Below are 15,140 nucleotides of genomic sequence, written 5' to 3'. Positions count from 1 at the left end.
AAATAATGAGCACTACGCTTCAAGGTGCCTCAGGATCTGAGGTAATATTCTCTCAATTAAATTGGATATTCCCTTCATTTCAACAGGTGGACATTAATGTGTTTTCAGATGCGTATAAGCATTGGCACTCATCTCATTAAATGCAATTAGTCAAATGCAACAGCAGAGCAGTTTCTGTACACACTATATGTAACAGTATACTACATTAATAATGGTTTCAAGTAAGCTACTTGCTCGTTTTCAGTTCATATTCAGTGTTTTCGGTTCTGCTTTTTGAAGGTGAAGCCTTAGGTGACAAATATAGAATTCATACTTGTATGCAACCTCTTTCTCCCTCATCCCGTTTTCCAGCACCAGGGAGAAATGAAGAGCTGGGGTTGCAGAAATCCGTTTCCCAGCGGCAGCTCCGGCTCTAAGATGGATAGAGGGGGTTTGCAATGGGAGGGAGGGAGAGAGATGTTATTGCTGAAGCACAGCAAATGAGGGCTATAGAGAGGGGAGGGTTGAGGAACGGAGGGAAGGCAAAGGGAGGGGAGAAAGGGGGCATGCTCAACAGATCAGAGAACAACAATCGTCTTTCCACCACCCATGCCCAGAATACAAGGCTCCTGCCTACTGCCAACACGCAGGGAGGAAGAGAGAGAGGGGAGGGAGGTGTGACTTTCACCTGCTGGAGAATCCAGCCTGTGTCTGCTCTGCTCTCTGCCTTCAGCTACAGAACCTGCTGTCAACCTTGCACAGACATAGAGCAAGATCACAGCACTACTGGAACAGCTGCACTCAGGGCTCTCTCTCTGCTTCTTCCTCCAACACTCCGGCACTCTCTCACTCTTAACACACACACTCACAGGCACGTCCAGAACTCTACCACGCAAGCGCTCACACACACACACACACTCACACAGGCACACCCCCTCTCTATCTGTGCAGTGAGAAGCTCTGCCCGTGTCGGTGTGAGCGGTGGACTGTTTCTCTCTCTGGCGGCAGCAGTACTAGCAGCAGGACTGGTCCAGTGGAGGGCAGTCAACTCGCTCTCTCCAGACTCCAGGACAGCTCACGCTCTGGACTTTGGAAGCCCTCAACAAGCCTCTCTCCCTTTCTTTCTTTCTTTCTTTTTTTCTTTCTCTTTCTCTCCTCTTTTTGCTTCTCTTTCTCTCCCCTCTCTCTCCGCCTCGACGTGACGCAGTGTTTCTGACCTTCATCCCCCTCGTGTGCACAGCGTGGGCCAGTGGGACAGCCATGGAGGACACCCTCACCTGCAGCCCTGCCACCTTCTCCCAGGTGTTCGGACGTCAGGGACAGCTCATGCAGGCTAGTGAGTAACCAAACATACACCTTTGTTAAACATGTCAGTGTTTTATCCCCCATCGGCTGCCTGGAGATCACTCCCAGATCAGGTCGATAACAAGCCTGCTCTGTCTGTCAGTTTTAACGGATCTCCTGGCTGTCACTTCAGCTGGTGCTTGGAGAGACTGTTTCAGATAGAGATGAGGCTGAGATGGGATTACTGTTGCTCTAGTCTCTCTGGAGTAAATTTGTGTTTCTATGTACTGTAGGTTGATATGAAGGGAAAATGCAGTGGTCTGCACCCAGGGGCTTTAGGTTGCAGGATGTTTTGTTTTTGTGCCCATGTGGAACTGTGCAGTTTGTGTAGTAGTCGGGTACTCATGATTAATACCTCTGGTTGCTGTGTTGAGTTGAAACAATGGCAGGGCTGAGTGAAACACTAGTACGGCTGATACATGTCAAGTGTTGGTACAGTATGTGGAGGAGGGGGTTCCTTATGTTATAGCGGTGTCATCTCACAGCAGTGTTGTCACCCAAGACACTCTTCACAGTACGGACACACACCACGTTTTTATTTTCACGAACGTAAAAAATACATGTATATTGCTCCCTGGAGCCCGACTGATATGGGATTTTTGGGTCCGATTCCAATTTTAGGGAGGCGGAAGTCACCGATTACTGATGTATCTGCCGATATATCGTTTTTTTAGCGGAGGAATGGAAAAACAGACCTTTTTTACACTAATTGTTCCCCAAAGGATTAACAGATACTCTAAATTATGATTTCATGACCTGAAATAAAAGACCCCAGAAATTTTCCATACACTCAAAGCTTATTTCTCTCAAATTTTGGGCACAAATTTAACATCCCTGTTAGTGAGCATTTCAACTTTGCCAATCTAATCAAATTGGCATGCTGATTGCAGGAATGTCAACCAGAGTTGTTGCCATGTTAATTTCTCTACCATAAGCTGCCTTAACTCGTTTTAGAGAATTCGGCTACACAACCGCAGACAACGTGTAACCTCACCAGCCCAGGACCTCCACATCTGTATTCTTCACCTGCGGGATTGTCTGAGACCTGCCACCCAGACAGCTGATGAAACTGTGGGTTTTCAAACTGAAGAATTTCTGCACAAACTGTCAGAAACCATCTCAGGGAAGCTAATCTGCATGCCCCCATTTTGCAAGGATCGGTACACAATTCCTGGAAGCTGAACACACAATTCCTGGAAGCTGGCCTACATACTTAGCAGTCATGTCACCTGTTGAGCATGCTTGGGATGCTCTGGATTGACGTGTACGACAGCGTGTTCCAGTTCCCGCCAATATCCTGCATCTTTGCACAGCTATTGAAGAGGAATGGGACAACATTCCACAGGCCACAATCAAGAGCCTGATTAACTCTATGCGAAGGAGATGTGTCGTGCTGTATGAGGCAAATGGTGGTTTTCTGATTCACGCCCCTACTTTTTTTTTTCCAAAGGTACAGTATCTGTGATCAACATATGCATATCTGTATTCCCAGTCATGTGAAATCCATAGATTAGGGCATAATTAATTTATTTCAATTGACTGATTTCCTTATATGAACTAACTCAGTAAAATCTTTGAAATTGTTGCATGTTCCGTTTATATTCTTGTTCTGAATATTTACGGCAGTAAATTCAACACTTTTTTAGTTTACCTTAGGTACAGTGGAGAAGAAGTACAGTGCATTCGAAAGTATTCAGACCACTTCACTTTTTCAAAATTCTGTTATGTTACAGCCTGGATGAAATACAATAAAATCAGTCTACACACAATACCCCATAATGACAAAGAAAAACAGGTTTTTAGATTTTTTTTTGCAAACGTATTACAAATAAAAAACAGATCTTACATAAGCATTCAGACCCTTTGCTGTGAGACTCGATTGAGCTCAGGTGCATCCTGTTTCCATTGATCATCCTTGAAATATTTCTACAACTTGATTGGAGTCCACCTGTGGTAAATTCAATTCATTGGACATGATTTGGAAAGGCACACACCTGTCTATATAAGGTCCCACAGTTGACAGTGCATGTCAGAGCAAAAACCAAGCCATGAGGTCAAAGGAATTGTCTGTAGAGCTCTGAGACAGAATTGTGTCGAGGCACAGATCTAGGGAACGGTACCAAAACATTTCTGCAGCATTGAAGGTCCCCAAGACCCCATTGGCCTCCATCATTCTTAAATGGAAGAAGTTTAGGACCGTCAAGGCTCTTCCTAGAGCTGGCTGCCCGGCCAAACTGAGCAATCGGGGGATTAGGGCCTTGGTCAGGGAGGTGACCAAGAACTCAATGGTCACTCTGACAGAGCGTGACCTCTAGAGGTCCTCTGTGGATATGGGAGAACATTCCAGAAGGACAACCATCTCTGCAGCACTCCACCAATCAGGCCTTTATGTCAGAGTGGCCAGATGGAAGCCACTTCTCAGTAAAAGGAACATCACAGCCTGCTTGGAGTTTGGCAAAAGGCACCTAAAGGACTCTGACCATGAGAATCAAGATTCTCTGGTCTGATGAAACCAAGATTGAACTCTTTGGCCTGAATGCCAAGCAATCATGTCTGGAGGAAACCAGGCACCGCTCATCACCTGGCCCTACGGTGAAGCATGGTGGTGGCAGGATGATGATGTGGCAATATTTTTTCAGCAGTAGGGACTAGGAGACTAGTCAGGATCGAGGGAAAGATACATGGAGCAATGTATAAAAACCTGCTCCAGTGCGCTCAGGACCTCAGACTGGGGTGAATGTTCACCTTCCAACAGGACAATGACCCTTTGCACACAGCCAAGACAATGCAGGAGTGGCTTTGGGACAAGTCTCTGAATGTCCTTGAGTGTCCCAGGCAGAGCCTGGACTTGAACCTGATCCAACATCTCTGGAGAGACCTGAAAATAGTTGTGCAACGATGCTCCCCATCCAACCTGACAGAGCTCGAGGGGATCTGCAGAGAAGAATGGGAGAAACTCCCCAAATACAGGTGTGCCAAGCTTGTAGCGTCATACCCAAGAAGACTCGAGGCTGCAATCGCTGCCAAAGGTGCTTCAACAAAGTACTGAGTAAAAGGTTTGAATAGTAAATGTGATATTTCAGTTTTTTATTTTTTGCAAACATTTCTAAAAACCTGTTTTTTCTTTGTCATTATGGGGTCTTGTGTGTAGATTGTTTTTTCCCTCATCAATGTAATTTTTGGCGGGATAAGGCTGTAAAGTAACAAAATGTGGGAAAAATGAAGCGGTCTGAATACTTCCTGAAGGCACTGCATGTTATTCATTACAAAATTCAGGCAAATGCTTGCCACACTGGTTTTAGTCACACACTTTAATTTAGCTAGCTAGCTAACGTTAGCTACTTATCTCATCATGAATGCAAGTGCATGGCCTGAATGATAGATCTGCACCACCTGTCTTGCTTTTTGCAGATGGCATATTTTGGGTAAACTAACTGAATAAGCCCACTAGCTAACATAATAAGCCCAGGCAGTAACAGTATAATTTTCTGTATCAATGGCGAGGGTTCACTTTGGCACCAATCAATCTAGTGTTAGCACATAAGTAGTATAAATTGCCAAAAGTGTGTCGGATATCTCTTTCCAAAATCATGGGCATTAATATGGAGTTGGTCCCCCCCATTGCTGCTATAACAGTCTCCACTCTTCTGGGAAGGCTTTCCTCTATATGTCGGAACATTGCCACAAAAGCATTAGGGAGATCCAGCATTGATGTTGGGATATTAGGCCTGGCTCGCAGTCGGTGTTCCAATTCATCTCAAAGGTGTTCTATGGGGTTGCGGTCAGGGCTCTGTGCAGGCCAGTCAAGTTCTTCCACACCGATCATGACAACCCATTTCTGTATGTACCTCGCTTTGTGCATGGGGGAATTGTCATGCTGAAACAGGAAAGGGCCTTCCCTAAACTGTTGTCACAAAGTCTGAAGCACAGAATCATCTTGAATGTCATTGTATGCTGTAGCATTAACATTTCCCTTCACTTTAACTAAGGGGCGTAGCTCGAACCATGAAAAACAACCCCAGACCATTATTCCTCCTCCACCATACTTTACAGTTGGCACTATGCATTCGGGTAGATGACGTTTTCCTTGCATCCGCCAAACTCAGATTTGTCTGTCGGACTTCCAAATGGTGAAGTGTGATTCATCACTCCAGAGAACGCGTTTCTACTGTTCCAGAGTACAATGGCGGCGAGCTTTACACCACTCCAGCCGATGCTTGGCATTGCACATGCTGATCTTAGGCTGCTCGGCCATGGAAGCCCATGTCATTAAGCTCCCGATGAACAGTTATTGTGCTGACGTTGCTTCCAGAGGCAGTTTGGAACTCGGTAGTCAGTGTTGCAACCGAGGACAGAATTTTTACGAGGTAAGTGCTTTAGCACTCGGCGGTCCCATTCTGTGAGCTTGTGTGGACTTTCACTTCGCAGCTGAGCCGTTGTTGGTCCTAGATGTTTCCACTTCACAATGACAGCACTTACAGTTGACCGGGGCATCTCTAGCAGGGCAGACATTTGACAAACTGACTTGTTGGAAAGGTGGCATCCTATGAAGGTGCCACATTGAAAGTCACTGAGCTCTTCAGTGAGGCTATTTTTTATTTATTTATTTTATTTTACCTTTATTTAACCAGGTAGGCAAGTTGAGAACAAGTTCTCATTTACAATTGCGACCTGGCCAAGATAAAGCAAAGCAGTTCGACAGATACAACAACACAGAGTTACACATGGAGTAAAACAAACATACAGTCAATAATAAAGTATAAACAAGTCTATATACAATGTGAGCAAATGAGGTGAGAAGGGAGGTAAAAAAAGGCCTTGGTGGCAAGGTAAATACAATATAGCAAGTAAAACACTGGAATGGTAGTTTTGCAATGGAAGAATGTGCAAAGTAGAAATAAAAATAATGGGGTGCAAAGGAGCAAAATAAATAAATAAATTAAATACAGTTGGGAAAGAGGTAGTTGATAGGGCTAAATTATATGTGGGCTATGTACAGGTGCAGTAATCTGTGAGCTGCTCTGACAGTTGGTGCTTAAAGCTAGTGAGGGAGATAAGTGTTTCCAGTTTCAGAGATTTTTGTAGTTCGTTCCAGTCATTGGCAGCAGAGAACTGGAAAGAGAGACGGCCAAAGAAAGAATTGGTTTTGGGGGTGACTAGAGAGATATACCTGCTGGAGCGTGTGCTACAGGTGGGAGATGCTATGGTGACCAGCGAGCTGAGATAAGGGGGGACTTTACCTAGCAGGGTCTTGTAGATGACATGGAGCCAGTGGGTTTGGCGACGAGTATGAAGCGAGGGCCAGCCAACGAGAGCGTACAGGTCGCAATGGTGGGTAGTATATGGGGCTTTGGTGACAAAACGGATTGCACTGTGATTGTTGAGTAGGGTATTGGAGGCTATTTTGTAAATTACATCGCCAAAGTCGAGGATTGGTAGGATGGTCAGTTTTACAAGGGTATGTTTGGCAGCATGAGTGAAGGATGCTTTGTTGCGAAATAGGAAGCCAATTCTAGATTTAACTTTGGATTGGAGATGTTTGATATGGGTCTGGAAGGAGAGTTTACAGTCTAACCAGACACCTAAGTATTTGTAGTTGTCCACGTATTCTAAGTCAGAGCCGTCCAGAGTAGTGATGTTGGACAGGCGGGTAGGTGCAGGTAGTGATCGGTTGAAGAGCATGCATTTAGTTTTACTTGTATTTAAGAGCAGTTGGAGGCCACGGAAGGAGAGTTGTATGGCATTGAAGCTTGCCTGGAGGGTTGTTAACACAGTGTCCAAAGAAGGGCCGGAAGTATACAGAATGGTGTCGTCTGCGTAGAGGTGGATCAGAGACTCACCAGCAGCAAGAGCGACCTCATTGATGTATACAGAGAAGAGAGTCGGTCCAAGAATTGAACCCTGTGGCACCCCCATAGAGACTGCCAGAGGTCCGGACAACAGACCCTCAGATTTGACACACTGAACTCTATCAGAGAAGTAGTTGGTGAACCAGGCGAGGCAATCATTTGAGAAACCAAGGCTGTTGAGTCTGCCGATGAGGATGTGGTGATTGACAGAGTCGAAAGCCTTGGCCAGATCAATGAATACGGCTGCACAGTAATGTTTCTTATCGATGGCGGTTAAGATATCGTTTAGGACCTTGAGCGTGGCTGAGGTGCACCCATGACCAGCTCTGAAACCAGATTGCATAGCAGAGAAGGTATGGTGAGATTCAAAATGGTCGGTAATCTGTTTGTTGACTTGGCTTTCGAAGACCTTAGAAAGGCATGGTAGGATAGATATAGGTCTGTAGCAGTTTGGGTCAAGAGTGTCCCCCCCTTTGAAGAGGGGGATGACCGCAGCTGCTTTCCAATCTTTGGGAATCTCAGACGACACGAAAGAGAGGTTGAACAGGCTAGTAATAGGGGTGGCAACAATTTCGGCATATAATTTTAGAAAGAAAGGGTCCAGATTGTCTAGCCCGGCTGATTTGTAGGGGTCCAGATTTTGCAGCTCTTTCAGAACATCAGCTGAATGGATTTGGGAGAAGGAGAAATGGGGAAGGCTTGGGCGAGTTGCTGTTGGGGGTGCAGTGCTGTTGACAGGGGTAGGAGTAGCCAGGTGGAAAGCATGGCCAGCAGTAGAAAAATGCTTATTGAAATTTTCAATTATGGTGGATTTATCAGTGGTGACAGTGTTTCCTATCTTCAGTGCAGTGGGCAGCTGGGAGGAGGTGTTCTTATTCTCCATGGACTTTACAGTGTCCCAGAACTTTTTTGAGTTAGTGTTGCAAGAAGCAAATTTCTGCTTGAGAAAGCTAGCCTTGGCTTTTCTAACTGCCTGTGTATAATGGTTTCTAGCTTCCCTGAACAGCTGCATATCACGGGGGCTGTTCGATGCTAATGCAGAACGCCATAGGACGTTTTTGTGTTGATTAAGGGCAGTCAGGTCTGGGGAGAACCAAGGGCTATATCTGTTCCTGGTTCTAAATTTCTTGAATGGGGCATGTTTATTTAAGATGGTTAGGAAGGCATTTTTAAAAAATATCCAGGCATCCTCTACTGACGGGATGAGGTCAATATCCTTCCAGGATACCCCGGCCAGGTCGATTAGAAAGGCCTGCTCGCTGAAGTGTTTCAGGGAGCGTTTTACAGTGATGAGAGGAGGTTGTTTGACCGCTGACCCATTACGGATGCAGGCAATGAGGCAGTGATCGCTGAGATCTTGGTTGAAGACAGCAGAGGTGTATTTAGAGGGGAAGTTGGTTAGGATGATATCTATGAGGGTGCCCGTGTTTAAGGCTTTGGGGAGGTACCTGGTAGGTTCATTGATAATTTGTGTGAGATTGAGGGCATCAAGTTTAGATTGTAGGATGGCTGGGGTGTTAAGCATATTCCAGTTTAGGTCGCCTAGCAGCACGAGCTCTGAAGATAGATGGGGGGCAATCAGTTCACATATGGTGTCCAGAGCACAGCTGGGGGCAGAGGGTGGTCTATAGCAGGCGGCAACGGTGAGAGACTTGTTTTTAGAAAGGTGGATTTTTAAAAGTAGAAGTTCAAATTGTTTGGGTACAGACCTGGATAGTAGGACAGAACTCTGCAGGCTATCTTTGCAGTAGATTGCAACACCGCCCCCTTTGGCAGTTCTATCTTGTCTGAAAATGTTGTAGTTTGGAATTAAAATGTCTGAATTTTTGGTGGTCTTCCTAAGCCAGGATTCAGACACAGCTAGAACATCCGGGTTGGCAGAGTGTGCTAAAGCAGTGAATAGAACAAACTTAGGGAGGAGGCTTCTAATGTTAACATGCATGAAACCAAGGCTATTACGGTTACAGAAGTCGTCAAAAGAGAGCGCCTGGGGAATAGGAGTGGAGCTAGGCACTGCAGGGCCTGGATTCACCTCTACATCGCCAGAGGAACATAGGAGGAGTAGAATAAGGGTGCGACTAAAAGCAATAAGAATTGGTCGTCTAGAACGTCTGGAACAGAGAGTAAAAGGAGGTTTCTGGGGGCGATAAAATAGCATCAAGGTATAATGTACAGACAAAGGTAAGGTAGGATGTGAATACAGTGGAGGTAAACCTAGGTATTGAGTGATGAAGAGAGAGATATTGTCTCTAGAAACATCATTGAAACCAGGAGATGTCATTGCATGTGTGGGTGGTGGAACTAATAGGTTGGATAAGGTATAGTGAGCAGGACTAGAGGCTCTACAGTGAAATAAGCCAATAAACACTAACCAGAACAGCAATGGACAAGACATATTGACATTAAGGAGAGGCATGCTTAGTCGAGTGATCAAAAGGGTCCAGTGAGTGGAGAGGTTGGTTTAGGGTCACGGCGATTTAGACAGCTAGCCAAGCCAAACGGTAGCAAGCTAGCATAGGATGGAGTCTGTTGTTAGCCACCTCTTGCGTTCGGTCAGTAGATTAGTGGGGTTCCGTGTGGTAGAGGGGATTAATCCAAATCACACAACAACAAAAATAAGAACAATAGATATAGTTATAGAGGCCCGAGAAGAAAACATAATAATTCAAATAAATAAATTGTCCGATTGTCTATTCAGATAGCAGCCGGAAAGACAGCTAACGGTTAGCGGGCCGCAGATGGGCGTTCCGGTAACGTCGCGACAGAGGAGCCAGCCGGATCTCCTTCAGGTAGATAACATCGGCAGTCCGGTTGTGAAGGCCCGGTGGGGCTCCGCGTAGGCAGTGAAACGGGTCCGGATAGGTGACTGCAGCCCAGGAGTGAATGATGGAACTCAGGCGTGATTGACGGAGCTGGCTAGCACCGGAACAATCGATGTTTGCTCCGGAATCAACGAAAGCCGACTGTCACACGGATAGCAGCTAGCTAGCTGTGAGATCCGGGTATGAATGTCCAGAGAGCAGTTGAAATCCAGGGACATGGAGAGAAAAATTGGTCCGGTATGTTCCGTTCCGAGCCGCGCTGCGCCGTACAAAACTGGCGATTAGATTTTCGATAGATTTTCGAGCTAAAGGACAGCCGATGACCACAAACCGTGGTTAGCTTCTGATTAGCTTCTGGGCTAGCTCCTGGCTAGCTTCTGGCTAGTTTCTGGCCAGCCTCCTGGAGTTTCTGGCTAGCTTCCTGAAGGATTGCAGATCTGAGGTAAATAATACTTTTTTATAAATATAAATTGGTGAGGCTGGTTGCAGGAGAGTGTTTAGAAGATGAGTTGATGGAAAATAAAAATAAAATGTATGTGAAAAAAGTTGTAAATATATATATATACAGGACACGACAAGACGAGGACAAAAGACGTCTGAACTGCTATGCGATCTTGGAATCCTCTACTAATATTCTACTGTCAATGTTTGTCTATGGAGATTGTGTGGCTGCGTGCTCGATTGTATACACCTGTCAGCAACGGGTGTAGCTGAAATAGTAAAATCCACAATTTTTGGCCATGTAGTGTACCATGCTGGCTAGATAGCTAAGCTAACTGCCTTCCTGGCTAGATAGCTAAGCTAACTGCCTTCCTGGCTGGCTAGCTAGCTAGCTAATGTTAACTAAGTGAGAATGTGATGAGGTCAGAGGTGCTTGCTTGTTGAAGAGTGCTTCTGATTATTTACTTATTCAAATATGTTGGCTGTGGCAAGCTACTTACGTTAACCACAATGCCTACTCTCTCACGTTGTGACTTAGGGCTGAATGATGTTCAATCAGCAGCTCGTAAGAGCGCCCTCTTCAGGCAATCATTGAACATTAAAAAAAATTACCTCAAATGAGCAGGCGCATTTTTGTTCTATGTATATATTACCAGCGCTTTATTTGTGAAATGTAGACCGATGCAAATATTTCTGCGAAAAGCTAATATCTGCCGATAATATCTGTTAACCAATTTATCGGTCAGGCTCTAGTTAAAATATCTGTGGGAAATGGTGGTGGCTGAACCCATTCCAGCTTCTTCCAGCTGCCTGCTTGTATTTGTCTTTTAATCCTTCATGACAGAATTATATTTATTTATTTTTTACACAGTATTAATCTCAAGGCAGAGTGAGGGGGCTGAGAAACTATTTAGGACATTTATATTGCCCAAACTGAAGGCTGAATTATTTTGAGCTAAATCTATTATGTTTTCACGTTTTCACATGCGTTGACAGGTCTCTGCAACTTTTAGATCATCTCTATGTCAACCATGTTTGGCTGATGTCTTATTCAACAATGTTCTGGGTCACCTAGCTCCTAAATACAGATGATTTCCCTTGACTTGCCTCCAGATTGAATATATAATATATCTCTCTCTCTCTTGGGGTCTTGCAGAGAGATCTTACTCACATCCTTTGATACCTCCCTTCTGCCATAAATACAAACTGACATACATGCATGTTGGGTAATGAGAACGTCCTTTGCCAGATGAAACACTGCCAGAGCAGTCCGAGAGAGAGAGACCTGAACAGTACTTTCTCATTGAAGTTAGAGAAAGTTAACGTCATAGTTCAGAAGTATTTATCTGCACAACCGGAAGAGAGGGCGAGAGAGAGAGGGCGAGAGAGAGAGGGCGAGAGAGAGAGGGCGAGAGAGGGTGAGAGAGGGAGAGAGAGGGAGAGAGCCCGCCCGCCCGGTCCTGATGCAGTAATGAGTTAATTCAACGGAGGCGCAGTAAAAGCCATTTGATTGGGATTCACACTATTAAAGCATAAGGGGCCGAAAGAGAGTTGTTTGTGATAATGAGAACATAATTCACTAACACATGTTCCTTGCCGGGGTGTAGCGAGCTGTGGTGTGATACAGTGTAGTATATCTACTATCTGGTGATTGATTTAGTCAACTCTGCTCACTGCGGGCCGCGGAGTGATTTTGATAAGATAAACGAGCGTATCCAGCCTGGTGGGATATTGTTCGTTGTCTTTGACGAGAGTGTGTCTCTCTCTCTGTTCCTGTCCTCTCGTTGCATATAAATAATGCTCTTTGTTTGAATGTGTCTGTGGACTCATTAAGTGTGTTTGGTATTCAGTAGCGTATTACTGTCGGATGGGGTGACGGGGCCCTGATTAATATTCTGCCGCTGACTGGAGGATCGCAGGCGGCTCAAAGCCTCTTTACTAAATGTGTGCTGGGTTTTGAAGTACTGCTGATGATGAGACTCTTCTGTATCTAGGAGAGCAAAGCTAGGCCTTATCCTATCTAAATAGGATAAAGTTCTCTCTCTCTCTCACACACACACACACACACACACACAAATGTGCTTTTGCACTTATGTAAATGGAGGGTTGATTGAGTCACACCGGCTGTACTGTAACTTGATTAGTACTATCAAGCCCACTCTGCCTAACCAAATCTATCTATCTAGCTAATGCAATTATACAAATCAGCTAATCTGTAAAGTTGCGGTTATTAATAAATAACATTTTAACAGGTTAGAATTCTTAGATGACAGATCCGGTATGGTTGTTGTCACAAAACAGTAACCAGTAGGTTTTTGGCAGCGTGTTTATCATCGCTCATCAACATTGAATGAATTGTATCAATTACAGGTCTATATTTCCATGCCGTTCTCCAGGTTCATCTTGTCAATGCGGTTCTCTGCTCCTCAACAACATTGGGAAATTGGCTGTAACATTGAAGTGTTATTGTGTTTACAAGGTAACGCAGAGCTCTAATTCTGACCGCATTGTTTTATGTGGGACCAGAGTTGACTCCAAAAATATTCTGTATACACATCTTACGTTTTGGGTAATGTTTAGTCCCACTTCCGCTGGTTGGGCCATCACATTTCACAAGGGCCTTTAAAGTTGGGAGATTGCCTTTTAAATGCGTTAAATGTGTGTCACTCAAATCAATCCCATATCTGGGTCTGCTCTGGCTAAAAGCCCCTTTACTCTGCTGTAATGTCCTATGAAGGAGTTCCAGTCACCTTTTCTGCGCCACTAGATTCCAGTGATGAGAGGACAGAGGGAGAACAAGGTTATCAGCAGATTCAAGTCTAAGGAGCCTATAACTCTTCATACTGTCTTCATCCCGTGTGTGTGAGAGAGAGGGAGGTAGGGGGCTGGCGCACGGCCAATGTTCCAACTCTCTTTCTGTGTGCCCAGATTGACTGCTAAAACATTAGTGTCGTCTCGAATCACGGCCAGACACATTTGATATTGTTGGCAGTGTCCCTAGTTCCTAATAAAAAGCCAGTCACACTTTATTATTAGGCTTACGATGAACGGCTCAGTCACAGTGGCTTTCATATCTGTATTTAGATTAGAGGTCCTTATTGACAGTGGTCGCTGGGTGTTCCCAGTGGTTCTGCTAATCCCTCCATCAGAGTAAATACAGGCTTAATTTATACCTCTCTTTATCTCGGATCTAATCCCCCGTATTGGATTTCAGCACTACATTAGTGCATCTGACTGCGGAGATGGGCAGGCCTCATGTCTCTAATGGTCGCTGTTTAAGAACGGGGTCAGTGGGACTGTGTGTGTGTGTGTGTACTGTCTTAGGGTAGTCAATACTGTGTATTTATCTATGTGTGTCTGCATAAGTAGTGACTACAGCAAAGTGTGTAGTAGCCCCAAAAGTGTCTAATTGCTATTCTGCAGACACAGTGTGTGTCTGTGTAGTTGTGTTGTGGCTATTGTCTGCGCTGTGGTCTCCGTGCTAGGAGTGTACTGCTGGGTGAGGTCTCTTCATTAGTGTACCGTTCTCCTGCCTATCTAAGCTGGTTCAATAAAACACTAACTCTGGGGGAAACGGATGTCTCCCCTGGACAGGAAATCCACATGTTGGGCGTGATTGGCATGAGGCTCATCCCTAAGTGGGATCTGTGGGTCTAACCCCTGGCCCTGACCAATCATGTCGTCGTTGAGAGGGAGTAGACCGACACCTGCTGATGTCAGTAGCCCTTTATGGAGCACCGAGCCAATGACAGAATCTGACTCTAATGTTCAAACCACGCTCCCCAGGCTTTTGATGTGGAGAAATGCCTGAGATGCTCATCATGTTTTCACACGTTGTATTGCAGAATTGTTTCTCTCTTTCATATTGATTTACCTTTGGGCTTGCTTTAGAGCTCTCTTGCTCTCTCTCACACACACACACACACCACACACACACACACACACACACACACACACACACACACACACACACACACACACACACACACAGCCCCCATTTCACACCTTCCTGCATTTTTTGAAGATAGTAGCCGGTAATTTGCTTTTCTTTTGTGATAACACAGACACCATTTTACATTTTATCACAGAGCTTGTACTCAAGAAGAGTGGCTTGTTTAGTGACAGTTGCTTTCATGCGCCGGTGCTCAAGCTGTTTTAAGATCTGTTCAATTCTATACGGCATTAAAAAGCTCCTGACAGACGCTTAGCTTCCCGTTCTGTTGCAGAATTCTTGTGTCAAGCAGCATACTGTAAGTGGTACACGCATGCTCTTAAACACGACCGATAGCACACAATACACCCCGGTCGAGTCCATCTAATGATAAAGGCTGATGTTATTTTGCTGAAAATAGAAACAGCTGGAGCCACTTTTTCATTATAACCCTGCTCACAGATTCAGCGTTAATGAAAAACACCACTGAACCTTCATACAAGATAATGAAAAGTTGTGGTGCCAAGGGTTATTTTTTTTAAAGAATTAACCTTCAGAAAACACAGGGTTACAATAACTTTATTTATTTTGTATTTTACCTTTTTCTCCCCAATGTTGTGATATCAAATTATGGTCTAGTCTCATTGCAGCAACTCCCTAATAAGCTTGGGAGAGGCGAAGTTCGAGTCATGCGTCCCCGAAACCACGCTTCTTAACACCCGCCCGATTAACCCGGAAGCCAGGTGCCCCAATGTGTCGGAGAAAACACTGTTC

The 15,140-nt window shown here is 44.9% G+C and overlaps 1 protein-coding gene across 2 annotated transcripts in view; it reads left to right on the top strand.

The window, feature by feature from the left end:
• The first annotated feature begins 530 nt into the window (after positions 1-530).
• The window catches only part of kaznb (kazrin, periplakin interacting protein b), a 164,208-nt gene continuing 149,598 nt past the window's right edge, over positions 531-15,140 (top strand). Inside the window, exon 1 of one of the 2 annotated variants that reach the window (XM_036983298.2) lies at positions 531-1,315. In XM_036983298.2, coding sequence (XP_036839193.1) covers positions 1,240-1,315 — 76 coding nt within the window. In that variant the 5' untranslated portion in view covers positions 531-1,239. The remainder of the gene's footprint in view (positions 1,316-15,140) is intronic. The other variant, XM_036983293.2, reaches the window with a different exon arrangement.

This window comes from Oncorhynchus mykiss, chromosome 7 (genome assembly GCF_057628025.1).
Source record: "Oncorhynchus mykiss isolate SJ-2025 chromosome 7, ASM5762802v1, whole genome shotgun sequence".
NCBI lineage: Eukaryota > Metazoa > Chordata > Actinopteri > Salmoniformes > Salmonidae > Oncorhynchus > Oncorhynchus mykiss.
Note: the sequence above shows the minus strand (reverse complement) of the source record. Positions and strands in the feature narration are given on the sequence as shown.